At 41.2% G+C, this 19,514-nt stretch overlaps 1 protein-coding gene and 1 long non-coding RNA gene across 5 annotated transcripts in view; one reads left to right on the top strand and one right to left on the bottom strand.

Moving 5' to 3' along the window:
- LOC115097963 (E3 ubiquitin-protein ligase Itchy) overlaps positions 1-19,514 on the top strand; it is a 278,895-nt gene that overhangs the window by 224,514 nt on the left and 34,867 nt on the right. For all 4 annotated transcript variants that reach the window (XM_029614171.1, XM_029614172.1, XM_029614173.1 and 1 more), the window contains one exon: positions 5,361-5,501. In XM_029614171.1, coding sequence (XP_029470031.1) covers positions 5,361-5,501 — 141 coding nt within the window. The remainder of the gene's footprint in view (positions 1-5,360; positions 5,502-19,514) is intronic.
- LOC115097965 overlaps positions 1-19,514 on the bottom strand; it is a 184,210-nt gene that overhangs the window by 127,045 nt on the left and 37,651 nt on the right. The gene's annotated exons all lie outside the window — the stretch shown is intronic.

Genomic DNA, 19,514 nt, shown 5'->3' on the forward strand with positions numbered 1-19,514 from the left:
CATAAACGTTGGCAAGTTAAATGTAAGACATTGATAAGACAGGCTAAGAGAGAATTTGAAAAGAAGTTGGCTGTAGAGGCAAAAACTCACAGTAAAAACTTTTTTAAATATATCCGAAGCAGAAAGCCTGTGAGGGAGTCAGTTGGACCGTTAGATGATCGAGGGGTTAAAGAGGCACTTAGAGAAGATAAGGCCATCGCGGAAAGATTAAATGATTTCTTTGCTTCAGTGTTTACTGAAGAGTATGTTGGGGAGGTACCCGTAATGGAGAAGGTTTTCATGGGTAATGATTCAGATGGACTGAATCAAATCACGGTGAACCTAGAAGATGTGATAGGCCTGATTGACAAACTGAAGAGTAGTAAATCACCCGGACTGGATGGAATACACCCCAGAGTTCTGAAGGAACTAAAAAATGAAATTTCAGACCTATTAGTAAAAATTTGTAACCTATCATTAAAATCATCCATTGTATCTGAAGACTGGAGGATAGCAAATGTAACCCCAATATTTAAAAAGGGCTCCAGGGGCGATCTGGGAAACTACAGACCGGTTAGCCTGACTTCAGTGCCAGGAGAAATAGTGGAAAGTGTTCTAAACATCAAAATCACAGAACATATAGAAAGACATGGTTTAATGGAACAAAATCAGCATGGCTTTACCTAGGACAAGTCTTGCCTCAGAAATCTGCTTCACTTTTTTGAAGGAGTTAATAAACATGTGGATAAAGGTGAACCGGTAGATGTAGTATACTTGGATTTTCAAAAGGCGTTTGACAAAGTTCCTCATGAGAGGCTTCTAGGAAAAGTAAAAAGTCATGGGATAGGTAGCAATGTCCTTTCGTGGATTGCAAACGGGCTAAAAGACAGGAAACAGAGAGTAGGATTAAATGGACAATTTTCTCAGTGGAAGGGAGTGGACAGTGGAATGCCTCAGGGATCTGTATTGGGACCCTTTTCAATATATTTATAAATGATCTGGAAAGATTTACGACAAGTGAGATAATCAAATTTGCAGATGACACAAAATTGTTCAGAGTAGTTAAATCACAAGCAGATTGTGATAAATTACAGGAAGACCTTGTGAGACCGGAAAATTGGGCATACAAGTGGCAGATGAAATTTAATGTGGATAAGTGCAAGGTGATGCATATAGGGAAAAATAACCCATGCTATAATTACACAATGTTGGGTTCCATATTAGGTGCTACAACCCAAGAAAGAGATCTAGGCGTCATAGTGGATAACACATTGAAATCGTCGGTTCAGTGTGCTGCGGCAGTCAAAAAAGCAAAAAATGTTGGAAATTATTAGAAAGGGAATGGTGAATAAAATGGAAAATGTCATAATGCCTCTGTATCGCTCCATGGTGAGACCGCACCTTGAATACTGTGTACAATTCTGGTCGCCGCATCTCAAAAAAGATATAATTGCGATGGAGAAGGTACAGAGAAGGGATACCAAAATGATAAGGGGAATGGAACAGCTCCCCTATGAGGAAAGACTAAAGAGGTTAGGACTTTTCAGTTTGGAGAAGAGACGGCTGAGGGGGGATATTATAGAGATGTTTAAAATCATGAGAGGTCTAGAATGGGTATATGTGAATCGGTTATTTACTCTTTCGGATTGTAGAAAGACTAGGGGGCACTCCATGAAGTTAGCATGGGGCACATTTAAAACTAATCGGAGAAAGTTCTTTTTCAATCAACGCACAATTAAACTCTGGAATTTGTTGCCAGAGGATGTGGTTAGTGCAGTTAGTATAGCTGTGTTTAAAAAAGGATTGGATAAGTTCTTGGAGGAGAAGTCCATTACCTGCTATTAAGTTCACTTATAGAATGGCCACTGCCATTAGCAATGGTAACATGGAATAGACTTAGTTTTTGGGTACTTGCCAGGTTCTTATGGCCTGGATTGGCCACTGTTGGAAACTGGATGCTGGGCTTGATGGACCCTTGGTCTGACCCAGAATGGCATTTTCTTATGTTCTTATGTTCATCCGTCGGAGAGGGGGGCATATGTTTGCCTCAACCTTTCCATCTTTTCTTTTCGTTGTCTTCTGGCCCGTGAGGACATTTTACCACAGTCCCTGCATGCGGCCTGATCATAGTCGGGACTGAGGAATAAATAGCAATAATTATGCCTGTCGGTCACCGACATAATTTTGCCGCAGGTACAATATTTAAAACCTCGGCTTTTTGGCATCTTGTCTTCTTCCTTCTTGTTGTTGTCTGTCGCGATGATTTTTTATTTTTATTTTTTAGTCAGGGCGAGAGTAGCCACACGTCTTTGTGTAACCGCGGAAAACTAAAACTGAGAGGGAGCTCGAGGAGCACAGGAACCCGAGATCATGCGCACTTCAAAGCTCTTCGAGCTAAGAGAGTAGCTCCGCCTTCGTGACATCACGGATGACGTCACCCACTATCCATGGCTAAATGCCCTGCTTATCGCCGGAAAAAGAATGGTGCCAGTAACTAGGACCTGTTGCATCAATATTAACTAAACCAGTTAATCTTCAAAGATCTCATTTTTCATAGCCAAGTTGTTTTGTTGGGGAGACTCTTTTTTCATGGACTGAGGGAACAACCGCACCCCAATGTCAGTAATTAAGATCTTTCTCATAACTATTAAGCCTTTCTGAATCAGGATTAAAAACTCTTACTAGATTAGTATAGCCCCAGGATTCAGGAAAAATCGCTATTTCTCAGTAACTGACAGTTGATAGATTCATGAAAAGCCTAAATCATCCACTTAGAGATCCTCCTATTCCTCAGGTTCTAAATATAGTTCTTGCTCAGCTCATGAAATTACTCTTTGAGTTTTTAGCCAAGAAACCGGGAATTGCCATAGCTAAGGACACCCTTTCTACCTGGATAGCAGGTTGCATCTCTTTCTGTTATTCCCAGGCAGATCTAATTCTGGATGGGCATATCAAGGCTCATTATTAGAGCCATGGCAGTGTTGGTGTCCTATCTGAGATCAGCTTCCTACATAGAAATGTAGAAATGACGGAAGAAGAAGTCAAACGGCCCATCCAGTCTGCCCAGCAAACTTTCGCACTTTTTTTTTTCTCATACTTATCTGTTACTCTTGGCCCTTATTAACCTTTGCGTTCTGTTTCCCTTCCCCCCTCCATTAATGTAGAGAGCAGTGTTGGAACTGCATCTAAGTGAAATATCTAGCTTAATTAGTTAGGGATAGTAACCACCGCTATAAGCAAGCTACACCCATGCTTGTTTACCCTGACTATGTAATTCAGTCCTTGTTGGCTGTTGTCTGTATATAGATCCACTTTTCTTCATTCCCCCCTGCCATTGAAGCAGAGAGCTATGCTGGATATGCATTGAAAGTGAAGTATCATATTTCTCCCTTGCCGTTGAAGCAGAGAGTAATATGCATTGAAAGTGAAGTATCAGACTTTCTCCCCTGCCGTAGATGCAGAGAGCTGTGCTGGATATGCATGAAGTATCAATCTTTCTCCCTTGCCGTTGAAGCAAAGAGCTATGCTGGATATGTATTTAAAGTGAAGTATCAGGCTTATTTGGTTTGGAGTAGTATCCGCTGTAAACAAGCAAGCTACTCCCTGCTTTTTTGTGAATGGAAATCTTTTTTTTTTTTCCCCACATTGTTCTAAGCTTTAAAGGCAAGAGGTAATGTTGGAGTCCCATTAACTGTGTATGTTTATTGAATTAAGGGTATTATCTCCAGTAGTAGCCGCCATTCCCGCGACCCACCCACTCTTCATACACATCCTCTAGACTTTATGGATCCACAGTGTTTATCCCATGCCCCTTTGAAGTCCTTCACAGTTCTGTGAAGGACTTCCATAGAAGACTTCTGTGAAGGACTTCCATAGAAGAGATGTATAAGGCTGTGATATAATGCTCACTGCACACATTCAAATCCCATTACTATTTATAGTCCCAGTGCAACAGTTGGTTTGGTAAATCTGTCCTGCGGAATTTATTTAAGGTTTAGAATCCAATTCTGTCCCCCCCCCTAGTGCCCATGATCATTTCCAGGCTGACCCCTAAATAAAAAAACAAGAAAAAATAACAAAATTGGCTTATTGCTTTAAAAAATGCTTCTGCCTGTTGGCAATGATTTTTTTCTAATTGTATTTCCCTTTTTTCATTAAGAACAGCTTGTAGCTAGGGATTCCACACCTGTGAGGACTTCTATATCCTGCTTGTCCTTGGAGAAAGTAAAAATTGCTTACTTATAACTTGTGTTCTTAAAGGATAGTAGGATGCAAATCCTCACAGAATCCGCCGGTTATTTACTCTCTCAAACAATAAAAGGACTAGGGGGCACTACATGAAGTTAGCAAGTAGCTCATTTAAAACAAATTAGAGAAAATTCTTTTTCTTTCAATGCATGATTAAATTCTGGAATTCATTGCCAGAGGATGTGGTTATGGCAGTTAGTGTAACTGGGTTTAAAAAAGGTTTGAATAAGTTCCTAGAGTAGAAGTCCATAAACTGCTATTAATCAATAAGGAATAGTAGCTTGAGATCTATATAATGTTTGGGTACTTGTGACTTGGATTGGCCACTGTGATGCTGGGCTTGATGGACCCTTGGTCTGACCCATTATGGCATGTCTTATATGGTTAAGGCAGCTAGTGTAGCTAGGTTTAAAAAAAAGGTTTGGATAAGTTCCTGGAGGAACTGCTATTAATAGGGAATAACCACTGCTTGTTGCTGGCATTAGTAGAATGGGACCTATTTAATGTTTGGGTTCTTGTGACTGCGCTAGCAACTAATCTGTTCAGTGTACAAAAGAACACCAGTAAAAACTGTTAAAAATAAACTTGTAAAAACTTGCATCCTGCCGTCTCTGGGAATATCTGTTACAGGTGGGCAACTTTTGTTTCACTGGGGAATGTGGTGAAGGCACCTAGCATTTCTGGGTTTGAAAGGAGTTTGGATGTATTTCTGGAAGAAAAGTACATAAACAATTAACCAGGTAGACTTGGGGAAAAGCTCTGAGTTCTTATCCTTGGAAGTGAGCAACAAGGAATTAGGTTTGCTTTTTGAGATCTGCCAGTACTTTTTAACGACCCAACTTGGCCTGTTAAGGGACAGGATGCTGGGCTGGTTGGACCTTTGGTCTGACCCAGCATGATACATCTTATGTATATTACTGTTATAAATGTACATTACTAATACCATTGTTTATATTTTCATTAGTCAAGTGCATTTTAACCCCACCTACCTTTTTTAGATTTGGGAATAGAATCCAAATGAGAGGGAAGGAAAAATAATTAATCTGAAACTTGTTTCCAAACTCTTCTACTGCATACTCAGTGTAGAGTATACTATAACATATGAGAGCCATTTGTTTTTTTTTTCTTTATAGAGAGAACAATATTGAAGAATGTGGTTTGGAAATGTTTTTCTCTGTTGACAAAGAAATTCTGGGTGAAATACAAAGCCATGAGTTGAAACCCAATGGTGGAGACATTCTGGTCACCGAGGAAAATAAAGAAGAATACATCAGGTAAGTGCTAATCAGGTTTTCATTCTACATGTCTTTGTATAATTTGTTCAAATTATTAAAGATCTATGAAGGCCCCGGATATCATTCAGATATGTAGTTTTAGGAGAATATTTCATGCCTCGATAAGAAATTAGAATAATAGTGTTCTGTTAAGTCTTTGGGTGATCTTGGCATTTCTTTACTGCCTAAGTAATAAAGGAGAGTGGAGACAGCCAAGTCTGTGCCTATTGAGTTCTGAGATGTGTTTAAAAAGTACATTGCTAGAGCTGTGCTCACTCAGTATTGATTCTGGTGCACCTGGTTTATTTCTTAGGGGGGCAAAACAAGCCTCTTGACTTTGAATCTATCTTTGGATTTTCTGACTTTGTTTCTCTCTGATAAACTGGAAATATGGCTTGTCTTTACAGTATAGCTTGTTATGGATTTGCCTTTTTCTTTTTTAATTAGTTGTCAGAACATCACAATACAGAACAAAAAGCATAAATATTTCTTCAATTTCAGAACATCCTGTATAGCAGCATAGTAATACATTATTTATTGTAGACAAGTACACAAGCCCCGGTTCCCACACCAAAGTATTAGAGGTTGAATCTATTCCGAAAAGTTCCAGGAGGTCTGGAAACCCTTCTTTTGTGGCCCCTTCATGTGAGTCTCAGAATCTGGAACGTTTGGGGTAGTAACATTATCAGAATGCTATTCTCCAAACATGCAGAGCATATTACCAGATTTATGATATGCGATACTGGAAGGGATCTAGGAATTTGCTGACTTTCTCCCTCAAGAAACAAACAGAAGTCCATCACTGAATAGAACTGGTGAGAAGTATGAAAAACATCTTGAGGGAGGGGCATTAGCGAGCACTAATGGTCACAGATGCTTTTTGCTGGGGCTCCAGCCGATGCTGGTTTATCCCCTCATCAAATAGCAATTACTGGCATACCTTGGAATTTTGAGTACAAGAAATGGTAAAACAATGGCTTCCAAACCAACGAGAACTGTGGCAGAAAAATCTGCTCAGATAATCTACTACCAGGAGGCCAGAGAACTGAGAAAGCAGGCAGCTCCAGGCAGAGAAATCATGGCAGGGATGTCATTTGCGAGCAGTGGAGGAGCCCTGAGATTTGAGCACACGGATCCTGTCAGAGATTAGAGTGCTAAAGACTGACTTCAACAGAGACCCATGGCTCTGAAGAGTTCCGTCTTCAAAGCAAGAGATAAACTGAACAGCATGAGTTCCTCAGGTGGAGAAGCTGGAGCAGAGTTTTTCTGACCTGGAGTACTGGGAAGCCATCATGGTAAACTCTATAGCTGAACTGTGGAAGCAGGACCTGTTCTTCCAGGATGAAGTAATGTGAGAATTGTGGGGTCCTTGTAAAAGAGGAGGGGACAGATCCCAGCTGGCCTTTGTACAGAAGCTGCTAAAAGAAACTTAGCCAGATGAGACAGCCCCAGAGTTTATTATTGATTGGATGCATAGAATGCCTGACAGAAACAGACTAACTGCTTTACTGGTAAAATTTCACAGATATCAAACTAAAGAGTGGATGTTGAGGAGAGCAAAGGAATTTGGGCAGCTGATTTATAAGACCTCCCACATATTATTTTACCCTGACTACAGTTCTGAGACTCAGAGAAAACTTTGTACACTGATGTTTGGAAATTGCTGCATGACATGCAGATTGTTGTACCCTGTAAAATTATCTATATTTGAAAAGACAACAGAAGGGTATTCAGCTCTGCAGAGAATGCCAAAGTGTATCTGAAATCATGGGGGGAAAATGGCCCTAGAAAAAATACAGTGGTGATTAAGAACTCTTGTGCACAGTTAGGCACTCCTGCTTGGAACGAATAACATTGGCAGGAACAGTCAGGTCCAGATCCTGCAACATTCAAACAACCTAGTTTACCAGTGGGAGAGTGTCAGAGTGTGGCCCACATTGTTTGCCTCTATATGATTCCTTAAGTCAGCTATAAAGGAACACAGCAGGCTGCTTAAGGATGACAGACAGCTTCTCTGGAAAAAAATTGATTGCCTAGATTGGAGTCAGTTCTTTTTCTTTTGCACAGCAACTTGAGCAGAATAATCATCAAACAAAAGGAGCTTACTTCCTTTATAATCAACTAGATTTTTCTTTTTCTATTCTCTGAAAAGCCTGGTTTTATCTGCCCAGTTTAATATTCTTGCCATCGTTGGATGAAGCCGACTATCATTCTCACTTATAGGCCCCACACGGTGAGCTCTCTCGCAAGTGATCGGGTTGTGCGTTACATCTAGGCCCAACAATTCTGGGAGTGTCACTTCAAAGAATTTTATTAATTCAGCATCTTTAACTGATTCAGAGAGACCCACCAACCTGATGTTACTGCGGCATCTTCTAGTTTCCTGGTCATCCAATCTGTCAAATAAGTGTGTTCTTTCTTCAGCTCAGCCAGTTGCTGGCTCATTTGATCTGTTCTCTCCTGCTGTGTAATTCTCTGATCAACTTCTGTAATATTCTGGCCATGTGTCTCAAAACCTTCTTGGATTTCATCCAAGGCTGACTAAAGCTTGCTTAAATGATTATCCAGTGCCGCTGTCACATTTTTAGAGATCTCTCGCACCAAGTCCTCTGAAACAACCGCCTCAATTTTTTCTGAAGCATTTGCTTCTGACTCTGCCACCATCTTGTTGCTTGTAAGTTTGGTCTTCTCCCGCAGGAGTTGTCTATTTTACAGTCATCACCTGCTTCTGCTTTATAACGAATTTGTTCATATACCTCCCAAAAGGATATGGTTAATAATTTTCACCGATTTGAGGCTAGAATAGGTGATAAAAATAATGATTTCAGGAGAAGCCTCCAGAGCAGCTCAATCTTTCTTCCTTTCATGTGCTCTGCATTGCTGGCAGTCCCGATTGCCTAGATTTGCAAGATAAGCTGGCATACACTGGAGTGAAACTATGTAGAGAAGCTTGACAAGCTTAGAGGCAGAGGGACATGACAAGCTTGTATTATTTCTGCCTGCAATATTACTCTTCTTGGGCAGGGAGCCAAGGTATGAAGAGTTATGATTTGCAGAATAGGACATGAAGGGGTAGTTTCTGGGGGAAAAGAGGGGTTTTTTATTCTCTTCCATGTCACTTTCAACTACTTTTCTTCTGGGTAAACTTGTTCATATTTGGTACCATGAGATGAAGAGATTTATTTATTTATTTTAAAACTTGTTACCGGCTCTATCTTGTATTAGAGGTACGGCACAAATAACATTCAAAAAACATTCAACAAATATCAGTGGACTCATGAATATGACAAAAAAAATAGGATCCTGAGTCATGTAATGTCTGTACAGTGTTTTGTTCAGAGCCTATTGCATATTCCAATCCCAAATGCTGGTGCAAACATTAATGCTTTCACGTTTTTCCCATCTGATCTCAAAGTTCAACTCTCATTTCATCTGGAAAGGTATTGCCCAACATGGGACTTGCTCCCTCAAATCTTCTTTCACGTATTGGGGTAGATTTTCAAAGGGTTGTGCGCGTAAGATATGAGTAAGATCCGCGCGCAACCCCCAAAAACCTCCCCCTGCGTGTGCCGAGCCAGCCCCGGGGGCGTTTCGGGGGCGGGACCAAGGCCTCTGGAACAGCCACCGGGCCGGGGGATGGAGAGCCGGCGCACGGGTTAGATAGGGGAAGGGAAGGGGGGGGTGGAAGGAAAGTTCCCTTTGATTTCGGAGCGCCCTTGGAGGGAACGGAGGCAGGCTGCTCGGCTCGGCGCACGCAGGTTGCACAATTGTGCACCCCCCTGCGTGCGCCAATCCTGGATTTTATAACATGCGTGTGGCAGCGCGTGCATGTTATAAAATCGGGCGTAGATTTGTTCGTGCCGGGGTGCGTGAACAAATCTATGCCCACACGCATGTTATAAAATCTGGCCCATTGTGCATAAATGCATTACACATAATGACGGAACATGCAGCAGGTTCTTCCCTTGTGATCTCAATACTCAAGGAAACAGATTTTTAATGCCAAACTAATACTATATGGTGCCTTGGAACTCTATGGATTAGCATGAGAATCTTAATATGCCATTGAATCAGCAGCCAGTGCAAAACATATAATATCAGAATGATGTGATCATAATGCCGCGTACCAGTTGGAACACATGCTGCCACATTTTGCACATCTTGAGGTGCCTTTAATGGTGAAGAAGGCAGTCTGATATACATAGTGTTAAAATAATCGTTTGATAATCCGTAGTGCTTGCAGCATTATCCAGAATTCTTCTAAATTCAAAAAAGGTTTCAACCTCTGTAATATCTGGAATTTATAGAATGCACACTGCACTGCAGCCTTCACTTGTGACTGAAACAAGAAAGAAGAATAAAAAATTATTCCTAAATTTTATGCCTGTGAGAAAATTGGAATGTTCTAATCCTCCACTCAAAGTGATGAAGGAATTTCTAGATAAGGGAACCTAAATAGTACCATTAGCTATGTCTTTCCAACATTCAGCAACAGTTTGTTTATGAACAACCATTGTCTTATAGTTGTTATGCAATTTTCCAACTTTCCAAATGTTTCTGATAACATTGTTGACACCGAGATCGAAAATTATATATCGTCTGCATAAAGAAGATATTTGATTCCTAAGTCCACTAATAATCTACAGATTGGTCTTAAATGTTATTGCTCAAACTGTTTATTAATCATATAACAATACAATATATGCGATGATCAGATGCTCTGATGCCCGCCACACATAATAAAAGATACAATGAATTTTAATTACATTAATTATTTAAGCCACCCCTCTGAACCCCTAAAGTAAGATCAACCCCCTCCCCACCCTACCACTCAAATTGTCAAAAGCTGGGTTCCATTACTCACCAAAAGCAACCATACATGTTGACAATATCCCATATGATTTCAAAGGGTACAAAAGTATTGGTAAGACTTACAGTGAAATGTCATTAAGCACAGAACTACGGATCTTAGCTGGCAAAATTTGAAGATTTGCATTCCAAGTTTGTGAGAAAAGTTTGTCATTTAATCAAGCGCCCGCCTCCATTTTTTCTAGTAACATCAACTCATGGAAGGCATTTCTCCAGGCCCAATGTGAAAGAGCTTCCTCTGCTGTCCACATTGTTAGGATACTCTCTTTTTTTTTTTTTTCCCACCAAGCAGGCCTTGTGAATTAAGTTTATTACTTTTACCCTGTATTTGAAAAGAAGCAGAATCATCAAAGAGGACTCCCTCAGGTAGAAAGGAAATGTTCTGCCCATGCATGATTTCAAAGAAATCCTGAAGCCCATTCCAAAATTTTTAAATGGGATTGCAGGACCAGAAAATATAATCCAGGGTAATTTTTGGGCCACAAAATCAAGATTTATCTGTCACCCATGGATAAGTCAAGGTAAAATCTAGGGGGCTTTTGAAATGGTGAAATCACACTCAGAAACAAACTGATAACTTAAGAAAATTGCTGTTGAATCCCTCCCTCCCTCTTATTGTTATTAATCTGATGTGTCTGCTGTTTAAACATTTTCCTAAAACCAATAAATATTTTAAAACATTTTATGAGTTTAATTATTGGATGATCAGCTGTTTTGTAATATTTATCCTTTTAATTTGTATGACTTTACTATTGTTGATTTATATTTCTTGATATTTTATGAGGAATGATAATCTTTCTCTTTTTCCATTGCTACACTGCCAGTAAATCCCTACCTTTCTCTCCCCCCATGGCTGGCTTCCCTCCCTCCCCCCTCCCTCCCTCCTCAATGGCACCGGTGTAGCCCCTGTCTCATGGTAAATGCAAAGGGTTGCCTGCACCATTTTGATTACTGGCAGCTGACAGCCCAGGAGCGGGAAATCGCTCCCGGGCCCCCTGCTGGACTACTAGGGACTTTCTGTACGTTTTTGGGGGGGTCGGGAGAGAGGGATTGAACAGGGAGGGCAGCCATGTGGGGTGGGAGGGGGAAGGGATTTACTGGCAGTTGACGGCCTGGGAGCGGGAGATACACTCGGGCTCCCCCAGGCCACCATGGACTATCTAGTTTTGGGGGGGGGGGGGGGCAATCCATAATATGCATGAATAGGACAAGCCAGCTTTTTTTGAGCCTTTTTTCCTGGCAAAAAATTTCTTGACTTATACACGAGTATATACGGTAATTTGGACATTCCCACCACCAAGAAGGAAGGTCAAGATTTTCCTGATATTAACCACCAAATGATGGTCACACAAATTCAACCTGATTATCCAAAATAAGATGGGGAAGCAAAGATGCCAACCTCTCCGCCATGATCCTAGCCAACAGTTTCATATCAAAATTTAAAAGAGAAATGGGTCTATAGGATTCAGGCCTATAAAAATCTTTATCAGGCTTAGGAATTAATGTGATTAATGCCTTATTGGAGCCAAAAGGGAAAAAAACCCCTCCTCTATAGCCCTTGTAATCATACCCATCAGAGAAGCTGATGTTTGTGTCATAATCCGCTATGTTGATGGGAGGAGCAATCAGGAGTAGCAATCTGATGTATTCCATAGGCGGAGTAGCAATCTGTTATAGACTGCTGAAGAGTAGTGGGTGGATCCTTGGGCCTGTGGCAGATGACCACCCCCCCGGGGGAAGATCCCGAGAGGGACCACCGGCTAGGCTTGGAGTATGGAGACAGACACACACTAGTTCTTTTAAAAACAGGTCTTGAAACCACCAGCGGTGGCAGTAGTGAGCTGAAGTGCCCAGCAGGGCTGAAGTCCCTCAGATACTGGATCAGCGATCCCTGGATGGCTGAGCTGTTGAGAAACTGTAGACCCTGAGTAGGCAGGGTATGCAGAGTTCATGAACAGAACTTAGATGACAATACCCACATATTAGCCTCAGGGAGCTCAGGAGCTGGAAAGGATAGGCCCTCGAGGAGCGAGTACCTGGTTCCAGGGAAAGCTCTGAGAGAGCGATGGTAACTCACAATGATGTAGACAGTGATGGCTTCCAGGCAGAAGAGAATCAGCAGATAGGAACGAGGGCCCTTGAGGAGCGAGTACCGGTTCCTGTCTGTAACCTGAAAAGCAAAAAGAGAGCGAGGCCCCCGAGGAGCGGATACCTCTGGTAAGTCCGAGGAGGCAGAGTAGCTTAGGCAGGGTAACCAGAGTAAACCTTGTCCTAACCCGAACCCATTGCTAACTCGGTTTGTCAGCGATATCAGAGACCTTTAAATATCGGAAGCGGATGACGTCATCTCAGGGGGATGCCCCTGAGGTTCGCACCCTTGCTGGTACTTCACTTGGAGCGTGCGCCCTAGGCTTCAGGCAACATGGCGGATCTGCAGCATCGAACCGGTCTGGGGATGCCGGAAAGAGACGGCAGGGGAACGCCGAGGCAGCCAGCCGTCCTTCAGACCTGGAGGGAGTCGCCACAGAGGTAAAGAGGGCGGAGTGGAGACGTTGGGCAGCAACGGTCGCAACAGTTTGTCCACTGAACAATTTATAAAACTCTTCTCCATACCCAACTGGCCCAGGTGCTTTAAACAGTTTGGTCTGTTGAATATCAAACTGGATCTCTTGTATCTACACCAGTGAAATCAATCTAGACATACTATATCTCCCTGAGACTAGGTAAACACTCATTCTCCAAATAACAATGCACAGAATTCAAATTAACTTCCTGCTTAGTGTATAATTTTCTATAAAATTTAAAAAATACCTCATGTATTTGCTACTTAGCATTGACAACCTTACCAGAGGTATCTTTAACCGCTGCTATATACTTCTGCCCCTCCCGCTGCTTAATTAAAGCTTCCAACAACTTACCAGTCTTATTACCATATTGATGTAACTTGAATTTATAGTAAAACATAAACTTTTTCATTTGTTGGTGGATAAGTGTATTTAAGGTTACTTGCGCGGCCAAATAGGAAGCCTTAATCTCCTCAGTATGCATATTCGCTAGGTTTTTCTTGGCATGAGCTACCTTTTCCTATCTAAGAATCTCTTTTTCTAGGTTCTGCTTTGCCTAATTACAAAAGAAAATCTCTCCTCATAAAACTGCTTTGGCTGTTTCCCAAAACAAGGTGGGATTTGATTTATATTCCCTATTTAAACTCCTGAACATCCATTTCTTAATCAAAAATTTCCTAAAAGAAACATTCTCATAAAGATGTGTCGGAATTTTCCAGATTCGACTGCCATCCCATGGTACTTGCCATGGCAAATGAACCCAGACCATGGCTTGGTCAGAAATCTCCAATGGTCCAATAGCTGCCGAAAGTACTTGAGAAAAACTAGTTTGTGAGAATAATAATTTGAGATTGCGTGGCATGTGCCCTGGACACATGAGTGAAATCACGTTCCTGTGGATGCAGAACACCCACACATTTAACAAATTGAGACACTGACAAAAATAAGGTCTACACTTATGCCTAGATGAGCGTTCCACTTGGGAAACTTTAGATTGCTGTAAAGGATTCGCTACAACATTGAAATCTCCTCACATATTATAGGGCAAGCATCCATATCGGTCAACTTATCAATGACTTTTTGGAAAAAACTGTGATCATAAACTTTGAGTAGATATACAATGCATATCACCAAAACTTTCCCAAATAAACTCCCTTTAATTATTACAAAACGTCCATCTGGATCAACAATCTTCTCAGGGGTGAAAGATACTCGTTTACGAAATAAACACACTACCCCTGCCTTCTTTGTTTCGAAGATGCCCCAATTACCACCCCCGCCCACTTCTTCAATTTGTCATGTTCTAGATCTGTAAGGTGAGTCTCTTGTAACAGCACAGTATCTACCTTTTGCCTTAACAGAGCTTTTATAAGTTTATATCTTTATATTTACTGGGAAACCAATTCCAGCAACATTCCAAGATATAACTTTGAAATACCATAAAAAGAAGTCCCTCTAGCCTAGGAGTCCCCCAATAGAGTTCTAAGAATTTGATTGCTCCCTAAACCCAGCATAGTAATCAATAGAACCCAGTATCTTATTATTTAACCCCACATAAATCCCAGTCTCTCCCCTTCCTCCCCCCAAAATTTGCCCAAATTCAATAACCTTCCCAAAGATTCAATACTCCCTCCCTCTAAATACTCTCATCAACCCCCCCTTCTAACCCCTCATTGAACCAAACACCCGTTTATTCCCGGTGACCCTCACAAAGAGGGCCAGAGATCACTCCTGATGCTATGAAAACTACCGGTTCACCTCCCTGTATTCCAACCTGCTTTCCTTAAACAGTTACCCATATATAGAACAATATAAACAAAACAATCAGCATCCAACTTTATATAAACAATATTCATATAAACCTAACAAGCTATGATGGCCTGTAATGCCACTTGTGAACTAATAGGTCCTTGAATAGAGAAAACAGTGAGGGTTAGTCCTCATGAGTTAAATCAATGATTTTCTCCTGGCAAAATATCTATAGAGTTATGTAAGATCACCAAAATAGTATTGTACCGCAATAATTTGTTTTCTAGGAATCATATTTTCTACAGGTACAGGTTATCACCATGAAAGCTATAATGGCTCCCAACATAACCAGTTGAATCTCCAATATGGAAGAGAAATTGTCATATTCAAATAACAAACTGGCGACGCCAAAAAAGAATCTTAATGAAAGCTTTTGCTGAACGGATGGCATCTTGAAATCTTTGAAGGATCACACAATGAAATTGGCAGAGTCCACATTTGAATTTCACTGGAGACAAGGATCCAATGACCCCTTTCCAGCTACTATTTACCAAAGACCTAGGAGCCCCAAAGTATGTTGTGAAGGTATAACAGTATTCATGTCGGGCAGTGAAAACAAGGTCTTCCCCCAACCAGTTTTAGGCTCAGAAAAGTTTGTACATACCAGGGATTTCAGAGCCCTATATGTCAATTGGTGGAATATTACAAAAGGGCTCACTATAGTGTCAGTTTTCTGATCCTATCGCACAGAAACATCCCCATCAAGTCAATCCTGGGCGTCCATAGTAAACTGATAATAAAACTCCACATCGTCTAAAGTGGTCCAAAATGTATAAAGTCATGATTCAGCTGGGTCACCGCTTGTCGATTCCTCAGCACGCACAAAATCTTGCACTTCCGAAGTGGTAGAAAACCATTTCACCACTCCATTGTGTACCAAACGTAACTTCCAGGATAGATTAGGGCACATCGAATCTTTAGCTTATGCAGCGCATTACATTCAGGGACAAATTCTCGACACAAGGCCAACAGCTTGGCCGAATAGTCTTGGAATAGAATTCTTTTTCCATCATGCTGCAGCTGTTTACTGGATCGCACCACTCACAAAATTTCCTCTTTATGTGCATAATTGATGAAATGGGCAATAACCGTGCGTGGTTTGGAATCTGTTGTTCTCCTCTGTCCAAGCCGATGCGTACATTGGATCACCATTGTTGCTGCCATGTTTTTCAGGCCCAGCGTTGCAGGTAAACAAGTCTCCAAAAAGCCCCAAAACTCACCATCCTGCAAGCTTTGGGTAATCCGATGAAACAGATTATTGCGGCAAGACCTATTTTCAAGGTCTTCTGCACGCAATTCATATGACCATGCATCTGCCTGTAGAGAGGTGAATTCTGCCATGTGCTAATGCACTTCATCAAGCACATCCAAGACCCTGTGTCACTTCTTACAGTTTTTCATATATGTGATCAAGCTTTTCAAACCATGGTGCCAGAGCCTGCAATACTGCCTGATATGCCTGCAGCATATCATTTAGGGTTGAGTTTACAGCAGAAACTTCAGGGCTGATTTTTGCAGCCACCATCTTAGGCTCTTGTAATGTCAGCTTTTCTTTTTCTCTCTCCTTTTTCACTGCATGGGTGCTCATTGCGCAGCAAACCACCACAAACAAATATGTAATGCCTCACTAACCTAGGCATATGTTTTGGGGGAGCAAGCGAAGCTTATAAAAGCTGGATGATTACAGATAGCTGCCCGAGCAAAGCAGTCCTACATCCTGCTCCGCTCACAGCATTACGTGATCCTTCTTAAATGATAAATGTTTTTTGGGTTTTTTTTAATTCATCTTTATTAGGTCATTGAACAGAAAACCAGATTCAGTAATAGGCAAAGAAACAAGTATGACAGCTCATCAAGTAAACAACATGACCCAACTTTTTCATCATTATCCCCAGTCCGTCAAAAGCGGACTTTCACCGCAATCACCCTCATTCACACTCACACACGCATACAAAAACACACAGCCATGAAACCATACAGTTACAATTCCACCGAGTACAACTCACAATATTTATTTATTTATTTAACAGTTTTATATACCGAAATTCTTGTAAGAGGTTTCAAATCAATTCGGTTTACATTGAAACAGTAACAGGGCCTCAGAGAGTGCAATTACATTGAAACAGGGATTACAACTAGGATCAAAAGAACTGAAGAACAAACCATGGGAATAATTCAAAATATATTACAGGCTAGTAGTGCTATGATTCGGTTTGATAGACAATATGATAGAACTCATAGAGCACAAAAATACCCAAGCCCAGATGTAAAATCATTGAGCAAAGAAGCATTTTGTCCCAGAGGGAGAAATAGCCTTTCAAGAAAATAAACAACCTCTGATCAGCTGCATCCCTTTTTTGCAAGGATTCCAGCTTGCTCTTTGAAGCAGCAGTTCTTTCCACTGAGCGAATGAGGGTGCTTCTTCCATTTTCCAACACATTAAGATAGCCTTTTTGGCGAGAAGGTTGGCAATAGCAAGAAATTTCCTTCCCCCTGGAGGTATCAAGCATCCTTTATTCCAGAATCAGAAAGCCCTGACCAAGTGATTGAGCATCCCAACAGTTTATCTAGGTAATCCATAATCTGGCCCCAAAAAGGTTGGAGTTTAGGGCAACCCGTGAACATATGACAAAAGTCACCTGGGGTCATTTTACACTTTAAACATAAGTCAGAATCCCATAATTTCATCAGGACACACCGAACTTGAGTAATATATGTTCTATGGGGTATCTTAAACTGGATTTCTCTCATTGTGGCAGCGAGATAATGTCTAGAGATTACCAGGAAAGCAAGGGACAACAAATCCAAGGTGACTTGAATGCCAGATCCTCACTCCATTTTTCAGTTAAGAGGATCAGATGAGGAGTAGGTAGAGCTAAGGTGAGATGTCTTGACCATATGGCTATTTTGTTAAATTTGGGCAGAGTCTCCAAAAAAAACTCTTCATCATCTGTGGGTACAATAGAAGAGATAATATTCTTAGAGATACTAAGACAATAGTGCCGGCCCTGCAGATAAGCAAAAAAATGTTGTTTTGGTATATCCTGATCCTCTCTCAACTGTTCAAAAGAGTACAAATATGAGGAATCAGAGTCAACCAATGGGCCAGATTATGAATCCCCCTTGAAGCCCATCCCCGAAAAATAGGGCCACTTAGGCTGGGTAAAAAATATGGATTGCCAGTGTGAAAAAGGGTGAGAGAGACGCACTGTGAGCCATCATTCCCTACCACCAGAACCAAGCTTTGTGTAGGGCTGTGAGCCAAAAGGCTGAAACCCTTAAAGATGCTAATTTACTAGGGTTGAAATGGACTAGATTTATTATCAATCATTAAGCCCTCAACATCAAATTTCGGTACTGGGATGTCGATTCCTGCAAATGACAGAGGAGGCAGGCAGTATTGTAAAGGTGTAAATCTGGGAGAGCGTCTCCACCTAGCTTCCGATCCAGTCTCAGCACATCAAAACTCAGCTGCGTTCATTTATTGCACCATATAAAAGAGCTACCATAGAGCAGTATGCCCAGATAGTCTAGGCTTTAAGCCATAATGGAAGCATTTGCAAGGGGTAAAGAAACTTAGGGAGAACCACCATCTTGGCTTTACCACCTGGCTTTACCCAGGGCAAGTCTTGCCTCACAAATCTGCTTCACTTTTTTGAAGGTGTTAATAAACATGTGGATAAAGGTGAACCGGTAGATATAGTATACTTGGATTTTCAGAAGGCGTTTGACAAAGTTCCTCATGAGAGGCTTCTAGGAAAAGTAAAAAGTCATGGGATAGGTGGCGATGTCCTTTCGTGGATTGCAAACTGGCTAAAAGACAGGAAACAGAGAGTAGGATTAAATGGACAATTTTCTCAGTGGAAGGGTGTGGGCAGTGGAGTGCCTCAGGGATCTGTATTGGGACCCTTACGTTTCAATATATTTATAGATGATCTGGAAAGAAATATGACAAGTGAGGTAATCAAATTTGCAGATGATACAAAATTGTTCAGTGTAGTTAAATCACAAGCAGATTGTGATAAATTGCAGGAAGACCTTGTGAGACTGGAAAATTGGGCATCAAAATGGCAGATGAAATTTAATATGGACAAGTGCAAGGTGATGCATATAGGGAAAAATAACCCATGCTATAGTTACACAATGTTAGGTTCCATATTAGGTGCTACAACCCAAGAAAGATATCTAGGCGTCATAGTGGATAACACATTGAAATCATCGGTTCAGTGTGCTGTGGCAGTCAAAAAAGCAAACAGAATGTTGGGAATTATTAGAAAGGGAATGGTGAATAAAACGGAAAATGTCATAATGCCTCTGTATCGCTCCATGGTGAGACCGCACGTTGAATACTGTGTACAATTCTGGTCTCCACATCTCAAAAAAGATATAATTGCAATGGAGAAGGTACAGAGAAGGGCTATCAAAATAAGGGGAATGGAACAGCTCCCCTATGAGGAAAGACTAAAGAGGTTAGGACTTTTCAGCTTGGAGAAGAGGCGGCTGAGGGGGGATATGATAGAGGTGTTTTAAAATCATGAGAGGTCTAAAAGGGGTAGATGTGAATCGGTTTTTTACTCTTGCGGATAATAGAAAGACTAGGGGGCACTCCATGAAGTTAGCATGTGGCACATTTAAAACTAATTGGAGAAAGTTCTTTTTCACTCAACGCACAATTAAACTCTTGAATTTGTTGCCAGAAGATGTGGTTAGTGCAGTTAGTATAGCTGTGTTTAAAAAAAGGATTGGATAAGTTCTTGGAGACTAAGTCCAT

This window comes from Rhinatrema bivittatum, chromosome 8 (assembly GCF_901001135.1).
Source record: "Rhinatrema bivittatum chromosome 8, aRhiBiv1.1, whole genome shotgun sequence".
NCBI classification, from domain to species: Eukaryota; Metazoa; Chordata; class Amphibia; order Gymnophiona; family Rhinatrematidae; genus Rhinatrema; species Rhinatrema bivittatum.